Here is a 19,330-nt window from a genome sequence, read left to right as displayed (position 1 = left end):
GCGGCTCTCGCTGACAGGGCAGCACCAGTCGAGCTGTCCAAGCCGCGGCGTCCACCCTGGCACTGGCCAGTAGCCACCCTTGCCCTTCACGGCCTTACTCGGGCACAGTAATCAGATGCATCTTTCCAGAATGGAACATAGAAGGGTGCCCCTGAACATGGGGGGAACTTGAACTCAATGTAAGATTCTTTATTTTGGGCCTGGCGGCATGGCCCAGCAGCTAAAGTCCTCGCCTTGAACGTGCCAGGATCCCATAAGGGCGCCGGTTCTAATCCCGGCAGCTCCACTTCCCATCCAGCTCCCTGCTTGTGGCCTGGGAAAGCAGTGGAGGACGGCTTTGGGACCCTGCACCCGTGTGGGAGACCCGGAGGAGGTTCCTGGTTCCTGGCTTCGGGTTGGTGCAGCACCGGCCATTGTGGTCACTTGGGGAATGAATCATCGGACGGAAGATCCTCTCTGTCTCTCCTCCTCTCTGTATATCTGACTTTGTAATAAAAATAAATAAATCTTTTACAAAAATAAAATAAAATAAAGATTCTTTATTTTTAAAAATTTATTAGAGAGATTGAACTCCCATCTGCTAGTCACTCTCCAGGTGCCCACACTGATCTGGGGCTCAAACCAGGACCTGGAAACTCCATCCGGGTCTCAATGCAGGGTGGCAGGAACCCAGCCATTCACCGCATGGTCACTACTGCCCCCTTGTGAAAACCAGATTCAGTGAGCCTTGTACCCAGGTACTCCCTGGTTAGATGTGGGATGACCCACAGTTAAACACCAAGACAAGGTTATTTTGATGCAAAATAAATAAATAGAAAACTACATGTAGGTTTTTCATAATACATATTCTGAAGTTTGATTTAGTGCATAGATTTCGATTTAGGATTCTGAAATTTAAGATTCTGCATGTTCTTGGGAACAGAAAGCTGCAGGTTGAGGACTGAGCCTCTCCCGTGAACTCAGGCCGGGCACCTTGAGTGTCCCTCCAGTCACGTCTTCATCACGCAGCAGGAATCCTCGCAGGAAGCCTCGGGCCTGACGTGGCAGCTGAGCCCACCTTGGGAAATGCTGTGAGAACCTCACAGGCACTGGGCTGCGTGCTGCATGTTTGAGGCCTCCAGGGTCTCTCTCTCCAGTCCAGGCTCTTGTCCCCCACAGAGGTCAGAAGCACGAAGCAGAGGCTAATGTCACGTGCACACAGGAACAGAGCTGAACAGTGAAGGAGGAAGCGCAGCCGTGTGCAAGTGTGGGGTAGCCCATGCTAGGAAACACCCATCACGTGTGGGTTGAAGAGGAGAAACAGAGAGGAGAAGGAGAGCGAGGGACTGGAGGGGCCCCACGTGGATGGCTCTCCTCCCTGCCTCCCGTCTTTGTATAAGGAAGGGGTGGTGCCCCAGTGCCACCAGGGTGGGGAAGAAATGTGACGGTGCCTTCTGGGAAGGCAGGCATAGCCAGCTGACACCTGCGTCACTGCGCAGGGAGAGGAGAGTTCCTGCTGGAGTAGGTGTTGTGCAGCGTGGCGTCCCACATGGACACCTGTTCCACTTCTGAGTCAGTCCCTTGCCAGTGGCCTGGGAACAGCAGCAGAACACGGCTCAGGGGCTTGGGCTTCTACCACCCAGGTAGGAGATCCCCAGGAGGCTCCGGGCTCAGCCCGGCCCCATGCAGGCCATGGAGCTATGTGAAGAGAACCAGTGATAGGAGATCTCTCTCTCTCTCTCTCTGTAGTTCTGACTTTAAATAAACAAGTAAATAAACCCGTTCTAGTTATGCCCTGTCACTACGTCCAGTGAAGGTGGAAGCGGACATGGGCATGCACTTGACTTCCTCATGTTACAGAACATCTTTTCAGAAGGCAGAAGCTGTCCTCGGAAACAGGCCGCGCTGCAGGTCGCTGCTTGCAGACCCTTGGTCCTGAGCTATCGGCCCCGCGTAGCATGCAGTAATGGTGGGGCAGGGGGAGAAGGGGTGGGCCTGGGTCTGCCTCTCCAGCCCTGCGGAGCTGTCCAGCACTGTGCTGTGGCCAGTGTGACTGAGTAGGGGGACTCGTGGTATTTGTCATTGCTGCTGCCTACGTGCTGCGCAGCACACGTCTGCGGGGTGGGTGTGCCACAGAAAGCTTGGGCAGCAGCCTCTCGTGTATGGCCCTGCTCACAGGCAGCAGGAGGCCGGAGGTGAGGCCTGGCCACATGGTGTGCCAAGCCCAGGGACTGCTTCAAAGTACTTCATGTCTGAGCTCGCTGGGTTCCTGCCGCTATGGGTTGTGGTGGGGGAGCAGATGCAGCCTCATGTGCCAGCAAGGGTGAGCAAGCCATAGGAGCCTTGACGGGGTGGAGTCCCAGGAGCCTTGATGGGGTGACGTCATAGGAGCCTTGACGGGGTGGAGTCCCAGGAGCCTTGATGGGGTGACGTCATAGGAGCCTTGACGGGGTGATGTCATAGGAGCCTTGACAGGGTGATGCCATAGGAGCCTTGACAGAGTGGAGTTCCAGGAGCCTTGATGGGGTGATGCCATAGGAGCCTTGACGGGGTGACGTCATAGGAGCCTGACGGGGTGATGTCATAGGAGCCTTGATGGGGTGGAGTCCCAGGAGCCTTGACGGGGTGACGTCATAGAAGCCTTGACGGGGTGGAGTCCCAGGAGCCTTGACGGGTTGATGCCATAGGAGCCTTGACGGGGTGACGCCTGCCCTCTTCAACAAGCAAGCAAACCAGGCGCCCCTGCTCAGGGCAGATCCGTGCCAGTAGGGTCTGCTCCCCTGCCCCCTTCCTGGCAGGCTTCCACAGCAGGACAACTGCTGCGGTAGCTTCATTCCCACTCGGTTAGGCAGGTGTCTCCCGGCAGAAAGGTTTATGTGTCGTCCTAGTCGTGTGCTTTCAATCAAAAACATCGCTGTTGGTTCTGTTCAGGGACTGAGTTGAAGCCCTTTGTTACCCAGCTTTGCTCCCTTGCATTCTAGTGATGAGTCTAATATCGCCAGGATCCAGCTGTGTTTAGTTTGAAAAAGGAAACCTGAGAACCCCAGAGACAAATACATTAACTCACAAACGGTCATCATCCAGGTGCTTGTTACGAGAGAAATGTCACCTCCCAGAGCGTCTCACCCTGAGTTAGAATGACTGCCTAAATGTGCAGTCGGGGTGGGCGTTGGATCCCGAGTGACCCTGGGCTGCTCCTGGCCGCCTGCCGAGTCCACTGCTACAGTCCATGTCCAGCTCTATGCGACAGGTGCACCTCTGACATGTTTTCCTTATTGTTCTGCCTTCGTTCTTGCCTGTATTACTGACATGGGTTTATCTTTTCTTCCTTTAGAGAGTTTTGAGGTGACAGTCACCAAAGAAGGTGATAAAGGGTTCTTTCTATCCCCCTTACGAATATTAACCCACTAACGTTGTCCGCAAAATGGGGAATCAGCCCTCAGATGGAAGAGCCGCTGCGCTCTGTCCCCCTCCCCCGTGGCTCTCCCACCTTGCTTCTGTTTTCAATCCGTGGATGGAGATTGTTTGTAACAAGACCCCCCGGTTAGAAATACCGGGACGTCAGGCATCCATTTGAACCCATGGGACAGACACGAGGACCCTGCCCGCCAGCGCCTCGCCAGCCGCGGGGTGCTGGGGCAAGCTCTGGCCAAGTTTCCCCATGGGCAGCTTTTCTGGCTGCTGTCCCCCAGGCAGGGGTGACAGCACACATAGTCGCCACCCCCAGGGAAACTCAGAAACCCACTCCAATGCGGTCCCTTCCCGGGGCCGGTGGAGTCCAAGCGGGAATCCAGAAGGGAATCCAGCGGGCATATTCCCGTGGTGGGGACCGGGCAAGTCATTAAATGGATGCCTGAGAAGCTGGTATTTCTACCTTTTTCATCCAGTGATCTGTTTTGATTCCCTGATTTTAGCCAGGCGCATTGCACAGGAAGACTTGTCACTTTGATTTTTTTCTATGGACAGAATTTCTGTAATGGTGGTGCTGATCCTATATGTCACGCTGCTTCCTCTCTCAACACCTAACTCTGTGTGTGGCCCCTCTCTGGTCCAGGCCCGGAGAACTGCCCTCCCCGGGCGCCGAGGCGGCTTGGGGGCTTGGGCCTTGGCTGTTTGCTAACGGGACTCCCGTACCCCGAGCTGTCTTAAGTGCTCCTGTGGAATGCCTGTCTATGCCCCTTCTCTCTATTGTATTCCTGCATGAGTGGATGCAAAGTGACCAAGTTGCTTGGGAAGCCAGAGCCGCTTCTTTCTTTTTTTTTTTTTTTAACTAAAGCCCAGAACTTACCGTGTCCAAGCACAGTGCGCCCCTGCTTTGTCCACGGGCCCCCTGACCCCTGGCTGCGAAGTTGTTGTCTTTATTTTCTCTGGCGGTGGGGAGACGGGTGGAGGGCAGCGTGGCACGGACCTGCGGTGGCAGCCATCCTGACCCGTTCCCCTTCACCTCCGCAGGTGAGATTTGTGGCTTTAAGATCCACGGGCAGAACGTCCCCTTTGATGCGGTGGTTGTGGACCCGTCCACGGGTGAGGGGCTTATCCGCTCCAAAGAGAAGCTGGACTGTGAGCTGCAGAAGGACTATACCTTCGCCATCCAGGCCTACGACTGTGGGAAGGGGCCCGACGGCAGCCACGCCAAAAAGTCTCACAAGTAAGCTGCAAGGGGCACATGGGCACTGGGGGCACTAAGGAAGCACTTAGGCTAGACATGGGAAGGCACTGTTTTAGAGAAACAGCCAGCAAGGCCCTGCTCCCAGGCAGTTCCCCGTTGCTATCTGTCCCGAGGGCGGAAGGCTGAGTAGGCCGGTGGCTGGCTGGGCATGCAGGCTAAGGCGCAGGTTCACAATTGTAGCCTTGCCTGGGCTCTGGGCATGAAGTGAGCTCCATGTTAGAGGGTCTCAGATTCCCCCCAGGACAACTTAGGAAGAATTGTGTGGGATGGCCCCGGCTATAGAGGCCAGTGGGGAGCAGTTGGGGTACCAGGTGCACAGTGCCCCTTGCCTTGGGGGGTGGGGTGGGGTGGAGATCCAGTTCCCTTTGGGAAAGACCATGATTTTACCAAAGAGCTTGTTGGCCTCCCCGATGGGTGGCCCCGGAACCCCTGGGTTGCTTTGTCTTCTGCTCCGCTGGCCTCTTAGTTTTCTTGATAATGAGGCTGGGGTGAGGGAAAGCGGGGAGGGGCTCCCCGTACAGGCCACCCCGGCCTCTCCCCTGTCCTTAGAAGTTGGACAGAGCCTCATGGACACCCCAGGTCCTGTTCCAGTTTTTACTCTTGCCCACCTTTTTCTGCTGCTAGCTCTTACACTGCCCGTCTGGCCTTCAGGAGTGGCCAACTGCGGCCACCCCTTCGCTGCTGCCCCTGAATACCAAGGAGGCAGCTTCAAGCCTCCAGCCTCTACCATGCCCATGCTGAGTTCCGGACGGCGGGGGGGCCAGGCTGTCCCTCTGTCCGCACTGTGTAGATTGTGAAAGGGGGCTCCAAACAGCAGCCCCCCGCTCGGGGCAGGACAGAGGCCGAAGGAGCTGCGGCTGTCTTCCTTTCCTTCGGTGCAGAGCAGCCGTGCACATCCAGGTGAACGACGTGAATGAGTTCGCGCCCATGTTCAAGGAGAAGTCCTACAAGGCCACGGTCGTGGAGGGGAAGCCGCCCGGAAACATCCTGCGTGTGGAGGCCGTGGACGCCGACTGCTCCCCCCAGTTCAGCCAGATCTGCAGCTACGAGATCCTCACCCCGGATGTGCCGTTCACCGTGGACGAGGATGGTGAGCCGGGGCGGACTCCCCAGCCCACCGTTCTCCCTCAGGATTGCAGCCAAGTCCTTGCGTCTGTCCAGCACCCGGCAAGGGCCTTCTGGCCCAGACCTGACCTGGTGGGACAGCAGATGCCCCTGCACAGGTCTGACGCCAGGGCTCGAGTACCACCCTCATGACTTCACCCTACCCTGTTCCCCCGCCCCAGCCCACTACCATGTAAATTTGGAGTCAAGTTCTGGGGCTGGGAGTCGCGGACAAAGCGCAGCCCCGGACAGAGCCTTCAGGCCAAGTGGCGGTGAAGCTCGCGGGCCGCGTGCTCCATGCTCGAGTTTTCCCTCTGTCCCTGGTGGCCTCTGCTCTGGAGGCTGAGTGTCACCTCCCTGCTGTTTCCTTTCCCACCAGGGTCAGACAGCCGTGTCCACCCGGCGTGCTTTTCTTTCTCATCTCACCTTTCCAGTTGGCCGCTGTTGAGCTGGAGTCTTGTTTGCCTGGGAGACAAGGCTTGCTGCCTCCTTGGCCTGCCAGGCCACCGGCGTGCACGGCAGTGGGCAGAACAGCTCTGCCTGGAGCTTCCTTATTTGGATTTTTTTTCTTTTATTTATTTGTGTGTTTATTTGGAGCTTCCTTGTTTCAGCGTGGCATGTCTGCCACTCCCTGACGCACAGCCCTGACTCTGACAGAATTGTGGCTCTCGCCTGCACCCCACTCTCCACAGCATGGAGTGTCTTTGTGCCCGTCAAGGGCGGGCCTTGTGGGTCTTTCTGGCTGGCCGTCATGTGCACACACTTGTAACAGGAGTATTTAGTGCAGCTTGAGACATTGGACTATTTCAATTGTTTAGTAGTTTTGTTCTCTCTTGTACCAGCTAGGAAAGTGTGAAATGGTTCCACCATGTGGCAGGCAGGCCTCTTGGCCTTGGCTCTCTGCTTGCTGCCTGCAGACGGGAGGGCTGTGCATATCCCAACTCATTCTGGCCGGCCGACCGCCCTGAGCCCAATTTGCTTCTGAGCTAGCACTTGCAGCGCTTGAAGCCCTGTTGTGTGTTCTGGCAGAGGACGGCAGCAGCGAAGACGCCAGCCTGGGTGTCAGGTGTCAGGGTCATTTTCTTCTGCCCCTGGCAGGTTACATAAAAAACACAGAGAAGCTAAGCTACGGGAAGGAGCGTCAGTATAAGCTCACAGTCACGGCCTACGACTGCGGGAAGAAGAGAGCCACGGAGGACGTGCTGGTGAAAGTCAGCGTCAAGCCCACCTGTACCCCCGGCTGGCAAGGTGAGTGCCGCGCCTCTGCCCGCGCCCGGCCTGCCGGCCAGCATGGGCCACGAGCCTCACGTGTGTTTCCCCCCTCCGCCCCAGGCTGGAGCGACAGGCTGGAGTACGAGCCCGGCACCGGCGCCCTGGCCGTCTTCCCGAATCTCCACCTGGAGACGTGCGGCGAGCCGGTCGCCTCGGTGCAGGCCACTGTGCGGCTGGAGACCAGTCACATCGGGAAGGGCTGCGACCGAGACACCTACTCGGAGAAGTCCCTGCAGCGGCTGTGTGGTAAGAGGGGGCTGCCTGCTGCGCTCCGTGTGTGGGTGTGAGCAAGGGCCTCGGGGCAGCCTTGTGCGGCCGCATTGACCAGTTGACTGGAAGACAGTCACACACACTGAGACGTTCCTGAACGGGGATTCTGTAAGTGCCATGAGTGTTGTGTGACCCAAAGTGGCAATGCCAAGCCTGGGCTGTCCTAGGCATCAGGGCCTCAGCCGGCTGCCAGCAAGGATCTCGGGTGAGGGACAGGAGTGCCAGGAGCCCAGAGCAGCAGCTGCCCCAGTCCTCACCACTGACCATGGGCGGTTCTCTGGCTTGTCTGAGGAAGAAAAGCAGGGACTCTAATTTTCCTTGCCTGGTGCCCATGGCAGTGACGTCATTGGCAGGGAGGGCCTTAGGGGCTTGAGCAGAGTGGCAGTAGCATGGCAGGGAGCTTGGGTCCCTGAGACCTCTCAGAGGCCCCGGCTGTAGAGGCCAGTGGTAGCAGCCACCAGGAGCGGGCAGCTGACGTTCTGGTACAGGTAGTTGGGATTTGTTTGGCAGTCAGCGGGCTGAGAGCTGCCCGTTGTGGGCTCCTCCTGGGAGGCAGAGGAGCCCCCCAAGTCCTCAGCCCCCACCTGCCCCCAGCCCTCAACCCTCTCCCCACGTCCTGCCCTTGGCCTCAGCCCCTGGCCTGCCCCCCACCACCGCCCTTGCCTCCCCCCGGCACTTGGCCCCTGCCTCCCCAGCCCTCAGCCCCCAGTTCTAGGCCCCTGCACCTGCGCACGCGCACGCTCAGGGCTTTTGGACCGGTTCTGTTCACTTTTCTCTCTCAGTGTCACTGGGTTTTCTGGCCCCCAGGGAGCATTTTCTCAGCAGTGCGATGCCCCAGTGTTCACGCGGCCCTTCCCGCAGGCTGGCCAGTGTGAAGAACACCGGTAGACGGTGCCTGCAGCCAGGCAGCCGACAGGGTCCCCCTGCCCCTGAGAGCAGAAGAGCCTGGGACCGGCCGGCAGAGCAGCAGTAGACAGATGTTAACAGGACACCTGACTTGGCCAGATGTGGCAGCTGTTGGAAAGTGTTTTCTGGGTGTTTATCCTGAGACCCGTCGGCATGTGGGGATGGGACAGCCTCCGCTGGGCACGCACAGAAAGGTGGTGGCGGGCCTGTCTGTGTTGCCAAGTGCTTAACACATTCCGTCGTTACAGACACATGCTCCATGTCTGTGCTTGTAAAGAAAGAACGCGCTTACATCCCAAGGGTGTCATCTAAGTGAATGGTTATATGTTTTGTATATAAATGATTATGTAACATATGCATACTAATATACATATATGTACATGTATATATATTAATAAAAATCCTTATTTTGGAAGCAAAGCGAAGTGAAATGAACGAGTTTAGTAGCCGGAAGTTGAGGGCAGTCTCTTAGCATGGTCTTCCGTCCGTGCATGCTGGGTGGCACTAACCCCACCTGTGGTTGCAGGGGCCGCCGCCGGCACCGCCGAGCTGCTCCCACCGCCCAGCAGCAGCCTGAACTGGACCCTGGGCCTTCCTACCGACAACGGCCACGACAGCGACCAGGTGTTTGAGTTCAACGGCACCCAGGCGGTGCGGATCCCGGATGGCGTCGTGTCCGTCAAGCCCAGGGAGCCCTTCACGGTGTCTGTGTGGATGAGGCACGGGCCTTTCGGCCGGAGGAAGGAGACGATTCTGTGCAGCTCGGACAAGACAGGTGGATGGGGGGTCTGAATGCCATCCTCCTCCCGGGTCCCGTGGGACAGTCGCCGGGACAGCGCCCCCTCCCTGCCTCTTACATGCAGCCCTGTCGGCAGTGTTGAGGGAGGGGCTGGCCTGGACTCTTGGCCCAGAGTCCGGTTGCCTCAGCCCTGCTGGGAGGGGTCGCTTGTGGTATCTTCAGAATCGGCTAAGGGAAGGAGCCCACCCGCCCTGCCCTGCCACGCTGGCCCCGAGCCCACGGAAGCTGTCTTTGCAGACAGGAACCGGCACCATTACTCACTCTCGCTGCACGGCTGCCGGCTGAGCTTCCTTCTGCGACAGGACCCGTCCGGCGAGAAGCAGCACGCGCCTGCCGAGTTTCACTGGAAGCTGAACCAGGTGAGCTGCGCAGGTGCCTGCCCGCCACTGGGCCGTGGCTTCTGGGGTCTGTGGGAGCACGTCAGGCCTGTTAGTCTCTGATGCACTGGCTTTGTCCACACCTGCCTGTTCTGTACTGAAAATGTGGGCACAGGATGTGGCAGCCTTTCGAGCTATATGCCGTTTACTTAGCTATCAGGCCGGAGAGCTTGGCGTTGGCTTGTTTGTCAGCAGGGCAGTGACTCCTAGCCTGTGGCTCGGCAGGTAAGGGAGGCCGCCAGTCCTGCTGCCGTGGGATGCCACATGCGCTAACACATCATACTACATTTGGTTTGGTTTGTTTTGTTTTGAAAGCGCTATGGAAAGAGAGGAAGAAACAGGGAGTAAGAGTGAGAGAGAGAACTCACCCGCCAGCTGGTTTACTCCCAGAAGTCTGTAACAGCCAGCGCTGGGCCAGGAGCTTCCCCCAGATCTCCCACGTGGTGCAGAAACCCCAGATCCTCCACTGCTTTCCCAGATCATCAATAGGGAGCTGGACCAGAAGTGGAATAGCTGGGGTGCTTAGCTAGCACCATGTGGAATGCTGGTGCTGTAAATTGGCGCACAGGCAGCACGTGTGCCTTAGTGGAGCTGGGCATCACTGCAGAGAGTAATGGTTGGCAGAGACACAGAGGCCCCCTGGAGTGGGAGCATGTTGCCCGGGACACGCACACGCAGGGTTTCTGTGTTTGTAGTCTCTGCAGGCAGAAGCCCCTTCCAGGGGAGTGGCTGACAGTTTGAGTCCCCTCGCGCCCGACAGGTCTGTGACGAGCAGTGGCACCACTACGTGCTCAACGTGGAGTTCCCGAGTGTGACCCTGTATGTGGACGGGACGGCTCACGAGCCCTTCTCGGTGACCGAGGACTACCCACTGCATCCATCCAGGATCGACACGCAGCTTGTGGTGGGCGCCTGCTGGCAAGGTGAGAGCCATGGGCAGCGAGGGCGGGTGTCACGTCGCCCTGCCTGCGCTCTGTGCGTCACCTCTCTGGGGGACACCGCTGGTGCTGTCAACTGGAGCGACTGTCTCAGGGCTGCCAGTAAACAGCACCTCCTGTCCTGAAACCCGGGAAGGAGCATCTGGTGGCTACAGGGACGCGATGGTGAGCGCTTGGAGTCCAGGGCGGCTCTGAGAGCTTTGCGCACTCAGGGGACCAGGACGCGCTCCATGAGGGCTGCGCCTGGAACCCTGCCAGGGTGTGGCCCTGCTGCGTGTCACTGAACAGTGGAGGTAGTGAGTCCCTGGCCGCCTGGCTGACTAATCCCAGAGCGTGGAGCCCCAGGAGGAAACCCTCTTCGGAGTAATTTTACTTTGTAAAATGGCGTGCACGTGACCCCACGGAGAGGCAGCTCCGTGGGAGGAGTCAGCGGCGTGCTGGAGACAAGCTCATGAGAGGCCCCCGGTTCACAGCAGCCCCGTGCAGCCAGAATCCCCGGGCAGGAGGGGCTTCCTGATGGGACGTCATGATGTGCAATACCCAATGTGGTCTCCACTGGTGACCAGTCACAGTTCCTGCGGACACCGAGAGGCAGAAACCCACTCATAGCCTTATAGCGTGGGTGCACACCAGGGTGGAGAGACAGAGGGACTGAGAACTCCCACCCCGATTCACTGCCCACGTGTCACGCGTGGCTGGGGCTGTCCTGGGCCAGAGCTGGGAACCTGGCACTCGTGGCACTCGTCTAGGACTCCTCTGTGGTGGGTGTTTGAGCCAGCACCTCGGCCCCCGGGGGGTGCACAGGCTGGAGGCCAGAGGCAGGAGCTGCCCCGGGCTCTTCTGAGTGAGCTGCAGCATCCGAGTACTGAGGCCCTGCCTCCCGCAGCCTGCGGCAGCACCATAGGAGGAGCCGGGTCCAGGGAGGTGGGGAAGCAGCGTGTGGTTTCCCCACGCAGGCTCGTGGGGCTCTTGGTACACCCCAGTTCTTGATGCTGCTGGCGTCTTGCACAGGCGTCCCCATCACAGTGGCCTCTGGGTTCCCTCTTACAGAGTTGGGTTAGAAACCTGGGCAGGAGCCCAGTGCCCAGGACAGACTTGCTCACTGTGGGAGGGTGGGACGTCACGGCTTTCTGAGAAGGAGGGAGGTCGCAGGTGGGGTGCATCCCTTCAGGGGGCCCTCGTTGATTGGAATTTGGTGATGGTTCATTCATTTAAGCCCATGGGACGAGAAAAACATGACTAGGGATGTAGGATTTCAGCCAGTGTTGCCAAAATGCCTGCTTCCCAGGTCAGACGGTGATTTCTGAATACACGCTGTGATAGTGACAGTAGAAGCGCGAGTGAAAAGCTCAGACTCTCTGTGCGTGGGGGCCTCGGCACCTTGGCCATGGGAGCCGCCTCAGCCTGCCCCGCCGCTTTGCTTCCCGCCCGTGTCCCTGTCTGCCAGCGGGCAGTGCTGACCCTCCTTGTCCCTGTCTGCCCGCGGGCAGCGGTGGCCCTCCTTGTCCCTGTCTGCCCGCGGGCAGCGGTGGCCCTCCTTGTCCCTGTCTGCCCGCGGGCAGCGGTGACCCTCTGTCCATCCTGTTTCTGTTTCAGTTACCCCCACCTCCTTATCCACAAGAATCCAGCCAGGTGCTCAGTGGGCAGAAAGGGAGCTGGGCTTCGTCTCCACCCCGGGGTCCATCCCCGATCCTGGCGTGTCATGGGCACACCTCAGGAGCGGGAGGCAGGTCTCACTGCATTCTGCCACTGGGTGGAGTGGGTAGCGCTTCCCCTCCGTGGGACCTGGGAAGTGGTGCTGTGGACCTGGTCACAGCGTGTGCGTCCCTGCACATCACATTCCGAGCTGTAGGAGCGGTAGACGGTTGAGGTTCCTAAGCCCACCGTAGGAGAGGACCCCTGCAGCTCGTGGTCTTCCTGTCAGGCAAGGATCAGGGTGAAGTCTGGTCGGCCAAGAGGCAGGGCCGCCTGCGTGTCTCCCGGGTACCAGGCGCTGGCCCCCTGGTATGCCCTCTGCTTGGCTGCACACCAAGGACCTCAGTCATCTCTGGCTGGCACCTTCTTGGCAGTGCCAGGTCTGGGGCTCCAAGAGCCCCTCATGTGCTTTTTATTCAGCTTGAGTCTGACCTGTGTTTTGGCAAGGAGGATGTGGGAAGCTGGAACAGAATACAGAGCAGCACTGGGGGTGGCGTCTAGGTGGTACTCACATTCAAGGGGGTCCCCCTCACGGGTGGGGGGCCCCTCGGAGCTCCCCGCCCCACTGTCGGGCCCTGCTGCCAGACCCTAACCCTCTGGTTCTCCTATTCTCTCTGTCTTGCTTTTCTACAGAGTATTCAGGCGTTGAAAATGACACTGACCCTGAGCCTGTGACTTGGGCCTCGGCAGGTTGCTGGATTTCTGTTCCTTACAGTTCACCCTTGTGTTTCATTTCAAGATGAGATGTGACTCATCCCACCTGTCGCATGAAACGCCCCGATGCACGCGGGGCCCCGGCCCCACCAGGCTGCTGCCCTGCCTTCTGCTCCCCTCATTGCTTCCTGGGATTTCCCTCCACTGCCCATCTGACCCCGGGCATGGGACTTATTCATGGGGTTGCGAGCTGTGCGCCGTGTCCCACCCGTGCTGCCATCTCCTGGGCCACCCACGGCGCTTGTGGGCTGAACCACGGGTCAGGAAAAGACCCGCGTCCAAATATTGTGTCCTGATGCTAAATTCCAAGCAGAGGCTGCTTAGAAATAGTGATCCCGGTCCACGATTCCCAGGAATGGGTGCCTTAGAGGGAGGCCCACCCTTGCGTGGAGCAGGTGGAGGTGCGCCTGGAGCTGAGTTTTGTTTCCCCCCCACACCTCCACTTCCCACCACACCTCCAGTTCCCGCCACACCTCCAGTTCTCACTTCCCCCACACCCTTGCTTCCCATGTTCCCTGCACGTGGAGGCGGGCGCTAGGCTCCCTGACGGCCTCCATGGGAACACTCAGCAGGCTGGCTCCCAGCGTCCCTGCCTGCCCAGCCATCCTCACGGAGGTTCAACTTCATGTTCATTTGTCCTCTGAATGTACCTAGCTCGGAGGATGTGGCCCATCTTCACCAGGGCATGACCGGGTGGGCAGGGACTCTCATGGCACCTTTGGCTTCAAGTTGGGGACTCCCGCCGCTCGTTTCTGCAGGCCACATGCATGATCATACATGACTTAACGCAATCATCGCATTCCCATGTAGATTGCAAGGCTAACAGGGTTTGGCGTGAACTAACCTGCATGTCCATCCACCGAGCTGCACCAGCAGTAACACTGCCCTGAGGGGCGCCCGCCCAGCCCAGGCCACCTGCCTCACTGCTGTGCTCCCCTGCTCCCCAGGCGGCGACCTGCGCATGACGCAGTTCTTCCGTGGGAACCTGGCCGGCCTCACAGTCCGCTCTGGGGAGCTTGCGCACAAGAATGTCATCGACTGTCTGTACACCTGCAAAGAGGGGCTGGACCTGCAGCTCCCCGGGGACAGTGGCCGCGGTGTGCAGGTAGCTGAGCGTTCCTAGGCTGCTGGACCACAGTCGGGCCAGTGGAGTGTGGGAGGGGTCGGTGGTGGCCACATCCATGCCTTAGATGCCACCATGGGTGCCAGGGAATGTGGGCGAGCTTGAAGATCACCAGGACAGATCTGTCCTGGCTTGTCCCCTTGGCCAGGGGCCTCCAAGTGGCAGCTTCTGCCCTAAGCACCCTGTCCTTGGGCTGCTTTCAGGTCCAAGGCGAACCCGGGCAGTCCACGCTGACTGTGGCGGGGGAGGATGTGGGGGAGCTGGAGAAGGCGCTGCAGCACGTGTCCTATGTGAACGCCCGGCAGTTCCCCACGCCCGGCATCCGGAGGCTCACAATCACCACCACTGTCAAGTAGGGCTGCGCTCTTTCACAGGGGTTCCCCTTGCTGACTTGGGAGGAAAGTGCGGGTGGTGTGTGCGCAGTGCCCTGTCCCCTCCCCTTCCAGGCGCACACGGCTCTCAGAGTCCTGACCGCCCTCTGCTGTCCGCCGGCAGGTGTGTCGGCGAGGCCACCTGCATGTCTGTACCTCCAGTGGACGGCTACGTGATGGTCCTGCAGCCCGAGGAGCCCAGGATCAGTCTGAGCGGCGTCCACCACTTTGCCCGTGCTGCTTCCGAGTTTGAAAGCGCAGAGGGCATCGCCCTGTTCCCGGAGCTCCGCATCATCAGCACCATCACGAGGGAGGTGGAGCCCGAGGGGGACGGAGCCGAGGACCCCACAGGTGACAGCCCTGCCCCACGGCCCCTGACCTGTGTGTGGGTTGGGGGCAGAGTCCCAGGGTGGCTCCCGGAATCTGACCTGAAGTTGGGGCTGTGACTTCGCACACTGGTGAGGCCCCTTCCTTGTTGCTTCACTCTCTGAGTGGAGGGGCTCACGGCTGAGAACCTGGCACCCTGGCCCCGGTCCCAGGAGACTGCTCCTTGAAGACCCCCAGGTGGTGCCAGCGACCCCACTGGCCACAGTGACCTTTGGTCGGCGGCTTTTGCAGTTCAAGAGTCCCTAGTGTCGGAGGAGGTCGTGCACGACTTGGACACCTGTGAGGTCACGGTGGAAGGGGAGGAGCTGAACCCCGAGCAGGAGAGCCTGGAGGTGGACAGCGCCCGCATGCAGCACAAGAGCATCGACATGAGTCACTCTGCCCTGGGCATGGTCTTCACAGGTGAGGGGCCGGGGACCCCGAGAGCACAGACCCCCTGCTGAGGAAGAAATGTATTCTGTGGGACTTTGCCCTCAACCCTGCTGTCAGGAGCCACCAGCGTTGGGCCCCTGGGCTGGGCATCCCATGCTGCAGGCCTGAGCTGCCCACATTCCTGGTTGAGGCCACCCAGCAGTCTGTCTGCTCACTTCTGCCCTGCAGGCGTGGACACCATGGCCAGCTACGAGGAGGTACTGCACCTCCTGCGCTATCGGAACTGGCACACCAGGTCCTTGCTTGAACGCAAGTTCAAGCTCAGCTGCTCAGAGCTCAATGGCCGCTATATGAGCAACGAGTTCCAGGTGGAGGTGAGTGTCACAGGGCTCCAGGAACGCCAACGTTGTAGACATCTGCAGCCGCCTTGGGCTGGCCTGGTGTCCATGGCGTGGGGCACCCGTGTGGGTCAGGGCTGATGGGACGTGTAGGCTGGGCCAGCCCCAGGAGGCTCAGCTCAGAGCTGCTTGCAGGGCAGGTAGGATTGAGATCAGTGAGGGTGGGGCCAGGCTGTGTTTTGAGGTTGTACCCGCCAGAGGGACTGCAGGGGGCCGTTCCAGAATAAGTGACACCCAGAGAGCTGGAATCTCGCTGTGCCAGCCCATGGGACCCCTGTCTGTGGCCCAGCAATAGGTGCTGGCATGGGGACCAGGCTGGACCAGGGCTGGTGCCATGGCTCCCAGGCTCAGAAATCTGTGGGCTTGAAGGGGGTGTTAGCAGCTGCGCCTGCTCTGTGACCTTGCTGGAGGCAGGATGCTGAGCTCACCCAGGCACAGGACCCAGGGGTGTTGCAGTTGAGCGGAAGGGAAGCTGGCCTGGCAGGCAATGGGCCGTGTCTGGTGGGGCTGGGCTTGTGGTCTCTGTGCGTGTCCCTTCTTTGGGTCAGCATGTCCCCTGGCCATCTGGCAGTGTCACCATGACTCCCCAGACCCTGCTGCCTGTTGCGGGTGTTCCCCGGCTGTCCTCGTCATGGATGGGTTCTGGGAGCGCTGACCACTGACCCGCCCCTGCCACAGGTCAACGTGATCCACACATCCAGCCCCGTCGAGCATGCCAGCCACATGGCCGCGCAGCCGCAGTTCGTTCATCCCGAGCATCGCTCCTTCGTTGACCTGTCGGGCCACAACCTGGCCAGTCCTCACCCCTTTGCAGGTAAGACGGCGGGGCGTGGTGTGCGAGGGCAGGAACACCTCTCCGGGAAGTGCCCGGCCAGACCCCGGCTCACTGCTCCCTCTGCTGGGCAGTGGTCCCTAGCACGGCAACTGTGGTCATCGTGGTGTGTGTCAGCTTCCTGGTCTTCATGATCATCTTGGGCGTGTTCCGCATTCGGGCCGCACACCAGCGAACAGTGCGGGACCAGGACGCCGGGAAGGACAATGAAATGGACTGGGACGACTCTGCCCTGACCATCACCGTGAACCCCATGGAGGTAGGAAGTCGTGCCGGCCCCAGCGAGAGGCCGCCTTTCGGGAACAGTGTGCCAAAGCCCTTTTGTTTCTATAGGCCTGCACCACGGGGCCTACACAGTAGCTCTGTAGGGTCCAGTCCCCGTTTCCTAGTTGGGCAAGCCGAGGCCTGGCGAGACCTTGTGGAAGACCCCCCTGCCTCGGCGGTGTGGCTGTAAGCTCAGGCAGGACTGCTGTCCGGGAGCCAAGGCTCCGGGCCAACTCTGGCCTCCCCCACTGGGGCACTCCTCCTTCCCGCGGCTCCTGGTGATGCACCCTGGGTGACGGGGTCAGGAGCTGGGCTCACATTGTCATCTTCTCGGGCCAGACATACGAGGACCAGCACAGCAGCGAGGAGGAGGAGGAGGAAGAGGAAGAAGAGAGTGAGGACGGGGAGGAGGAGGAGGACATGACCAGCGCCGAGTCGGAGAGCAGCGAGGAGGAAGGGGGCGGCCCCGGGGACACCCAGGGCGCCAGCCGGCAGCAGCAGCTGGAGTGGGATGACTCCACACTGAGCTACTGATGCTGGCCGCTCCGTCCCTGCTCCCGTCCCTCTGCTGCCCGCCCGCTGCTCCGTCCCTGCTCCCGCCCTGCGGGTCCATGGTGTATACAGTCATTTGGCCAGTAGGTCTGCAGACCCTTCCCCTTTGCCGATCGCCGCCTGTGCTTGATGTCCAAGCCCGTAGGCCCTGTCTGCCTGCCCGCCCGCCTGCCCACCACCCTCCTGGACGGTCCCCTGAGCCCACGTGAGGGCCTGGCCTGGCACCTCCTGCAAGGCCCCCTGACCAAGGTAGAAACGGCTCACTCCCACCTGGTAACCATGTTTTCTTTTTTTAAAAAAGAAGTTTTTATTTTTTTTCCAAACTAGTGCATGTACAAAATGGCAAAAACGGGGATTAATATGTAGACGATTAACTGACTTTTTAATATTTTGTAAATAAATCGGGATTCTCTGTGTTGTTTGTGCTGGCCGAACCCAGGACTGGAATGTAAAGTGAGGATTAGGACACTGGCCTCAGGGCAGAGCCTGAAGGGTCCTGCTCCGCTGTGCCGTGGGTGCCGCCCTCCCAGGGGCAGGGGCCTCTCTGGAGGCTGGGAGATGCCAGGGGTCTCCCCTTGGGGATCCCACCTGTTTGCAATTTGGCACCGGGGAGTGGGGCTGGCAGGGCCCCTGGCCCCTCCCACACTCCCTGAAGACCAGCAGCGTGGACTTACAGCGTGCACCCCTGTGGTTTGTTGTTAACCTGTGTGTGTCCCCCGCCCGCTGTGCTGGTACAGAGATGTAGAGATTGTGAAAGCTGACAGTGATGGTGCTGGCCGCCAGGCAACGGGCCCAGGCCTCTCAACCCAGAACTACCCCAGGGCCCCAGGGCACATGTCCCTGTGGGATGCCCCCACCAGCCTGAGGAGCAGAGCCCAGGCCCCCAGAGCCTAGGGCTTGGGCAGGAAGGAGAACGAGAGGTGTGTGGCCAGCGGCACGGGGCTCCTGGCGGCTCTGGGTGTCTAGCTGCTGCCCCGCCCACCCCATGGCTGCTCCGTGCAGACAAGGACGGAGGTCCATGCTGTTCAGTTGTGTATTGAATAGGTCGGAATGTGTATCCGCTACAATAAAGCTCTGGTTCTAACTCCAGTCGGAGTGGAGTCTGTGTGTTTGAACCGTGTGTTCCCGTCTTTTCTTTCAGAGCCAAGTACATAGGAACATAAAAAGGCTTTTATTTCCTCTCATCGGGCTTTCCCTCCTTGCAAGCTTTCACAGAATGTTGGTCTTGGCTGCATCAGCAGTAATGAACTCACCTTCCTCAGAAACTTGAAATAATGTAAAAAATAATCATAATAAAAGAGGGAGAGGGTATCTCACCAGGCACGTGGCACAGACCCAGCCAGAGACTGCCAAGGGCTTACCAAGTCTTCAGCTCGGGTCCAATAAATAAACACGCACACAGAGCCCACAGCTGGGCTGACGCGGTGTGACACGGATCAGGGCGGGGGGAGCATTGGCAGGTGCCCTGGGGTAGCCCCCGTCACCGAGCCCAACACGGGCGGGGCTGGCACCAGGCCCTTGCACCAGCTTTGACATCTGGAGAGACTCTGGGGAGTCCAGGAGCAACCTCTGGGAGGTCTTGAGGTGATCATCAGTGGAGTGTCACTCGTGGGCTTCCCAAGGCCCACACACGTCTGTGAGAAGCCCAAGGTGAAGCTTGGACCCCTCCAAGCTGGGCACTGTAGGAGGGAAAGACGCTGCCAGCACCTGGCGAGCCTCGGGCAGCAGGCTCTCTGGTTCTGGGCGAGAGAGGGTCCTGCGGCTGCCTGCACCTGCGCTCTCGGGCAGCAGCGGGTGGGGTGCTGTGCGATGGATTAGGTGTGACCTGCTTCCAGTGACCTGCAGCAAGGGGGTGGGTTGTAAACTTTCTAACCTGCAGATACAACTGCAGTAGAGTGGGGGGAACCCCGTACCAAGAGTCACTTTCAGTGATGGACAAACATCCCTGAATCTGGAGACCGTGCCCCATCCCGTTCCTGCCGGCCACCGGCGTCCCCAGATGCCCAGGGTTGGCTCTGTGCAGGAGGCACGGAGGTGGGGGGCTTCCTGTAGACACCAGGAGGCTGCTGGGTGCTCAGACCCAGGCAGCCAGGGAGGAAGAGAATGCCGGGCCAAAACCCAGCCCTGGAAGACATGAGGCGACCACAGCCCCCAAGGGCTCCAGCTGGGGCTCGGAGGATGCGTTTCCGGTTATGGCTGTTCAGTTCCTTGAGCGTTTAAAGTCAGAAAATAAATAACCAGTGTAAACAAAATGCGCTTGTGGAGGTCCTTTCCCGCGGGGCCGCCAGGCCCGGGGACGGCTGTGGGG

The 19,330-nt window shown here is 59.6% G+C and overlaps 1 protein-coding gene across 3 annotated transcripts in view; it reads left to right on the top strand.

The window, feature by feature from the left end:
• Positions 1–17,392, top strand: part of CLSTN1 (calsyntenin 1) — a 50,528-nt gene extending 33,136 nt beyond the window's left edge. The window contains exons 3-19 of one of the 3 annotated variants that reach the window (XM_058674845.1): positions 3,314–3,343; positions 4,432–4,627; positions 5,530–5,738; positions 6,851–7,000; positions 7,085–7,270; positions 8,727–8,975; positions 9,237–9,358; positions 10,137–10,299; positions 12,643–12,699; positions 13,671–13,828; positions 14,050–14,198; positions 14,342–14,568; positions 14,836–15,006; positions 15,205–15,350; positions 16,053–16,188; positions 16,281–16,465; positions 16,810–17,392. In XM_058674845.1, the coding sequence (XP_058530828.1) occupies positions 3,314–3,343; positions 4,432–4,627; positions 5,530–5,738; positions 6,851–7,000; positions 7,085–7,270; positions 8,727–8,975; positions 9,237–9,358; positions 10,137–10,299; positions 12,643–12,699; positions 13,671–13,828; positions 14,050–14,198; positions 14,342–14,568; positions 14,836–15,006; positions 15,205–15,350; positions 16,053–16,188; positions 16,281–16,465; positions 16,810–17,004 (2,729 nt within the window). In that variant the 3' untranslated portion in view covers positions 17,005–17,392. The remainder of the gene's footprint in view (positions 1–3,313; positions 3,344–4,431; positions 4,628–5,529; positions 5,739–6,850; positions 7,001–7,084; positions 7,271–8,726; positions 8,976–9,236; positions 9,359–10,136; positions 10,300–12,642; positions 12,700–13,670; positions 13,829–14,049; positions 14,199–14,341; positions 14,569–14,835; positions 15,007–15,204; positions 15,351–16,052; positions 16,189–16,280; positions 16,466–16,809) is intronic. The other 2 variants (XM_058674848.1, XM_058674850.1) reach the window with 2 other exon arrangements.
• The last annotated feature ends 1,938 nt before the right edge of the window (positions 17,393–19,330 follow it).

This window comes from Ochotona princeps, chromosome 2, assembly GCF_030435755.1.
Source record: "Ochotona princeps isolate mOchPri1 chromosome 2, mOchPri1.hap1, whole genome shotgun sequence".
Taxonomy (NCBI): Eukaryota; Metazoa; Chordata; class Mammalia; order Lagomorpha; family Ochotonidae; genus Ochotona; species Ochotona princeps.
The sequence above is the reverse complement of the archived record's forward strand: the minus strand, read 5'-3'. Positions and strand labels throughout refer to the sequence as shown.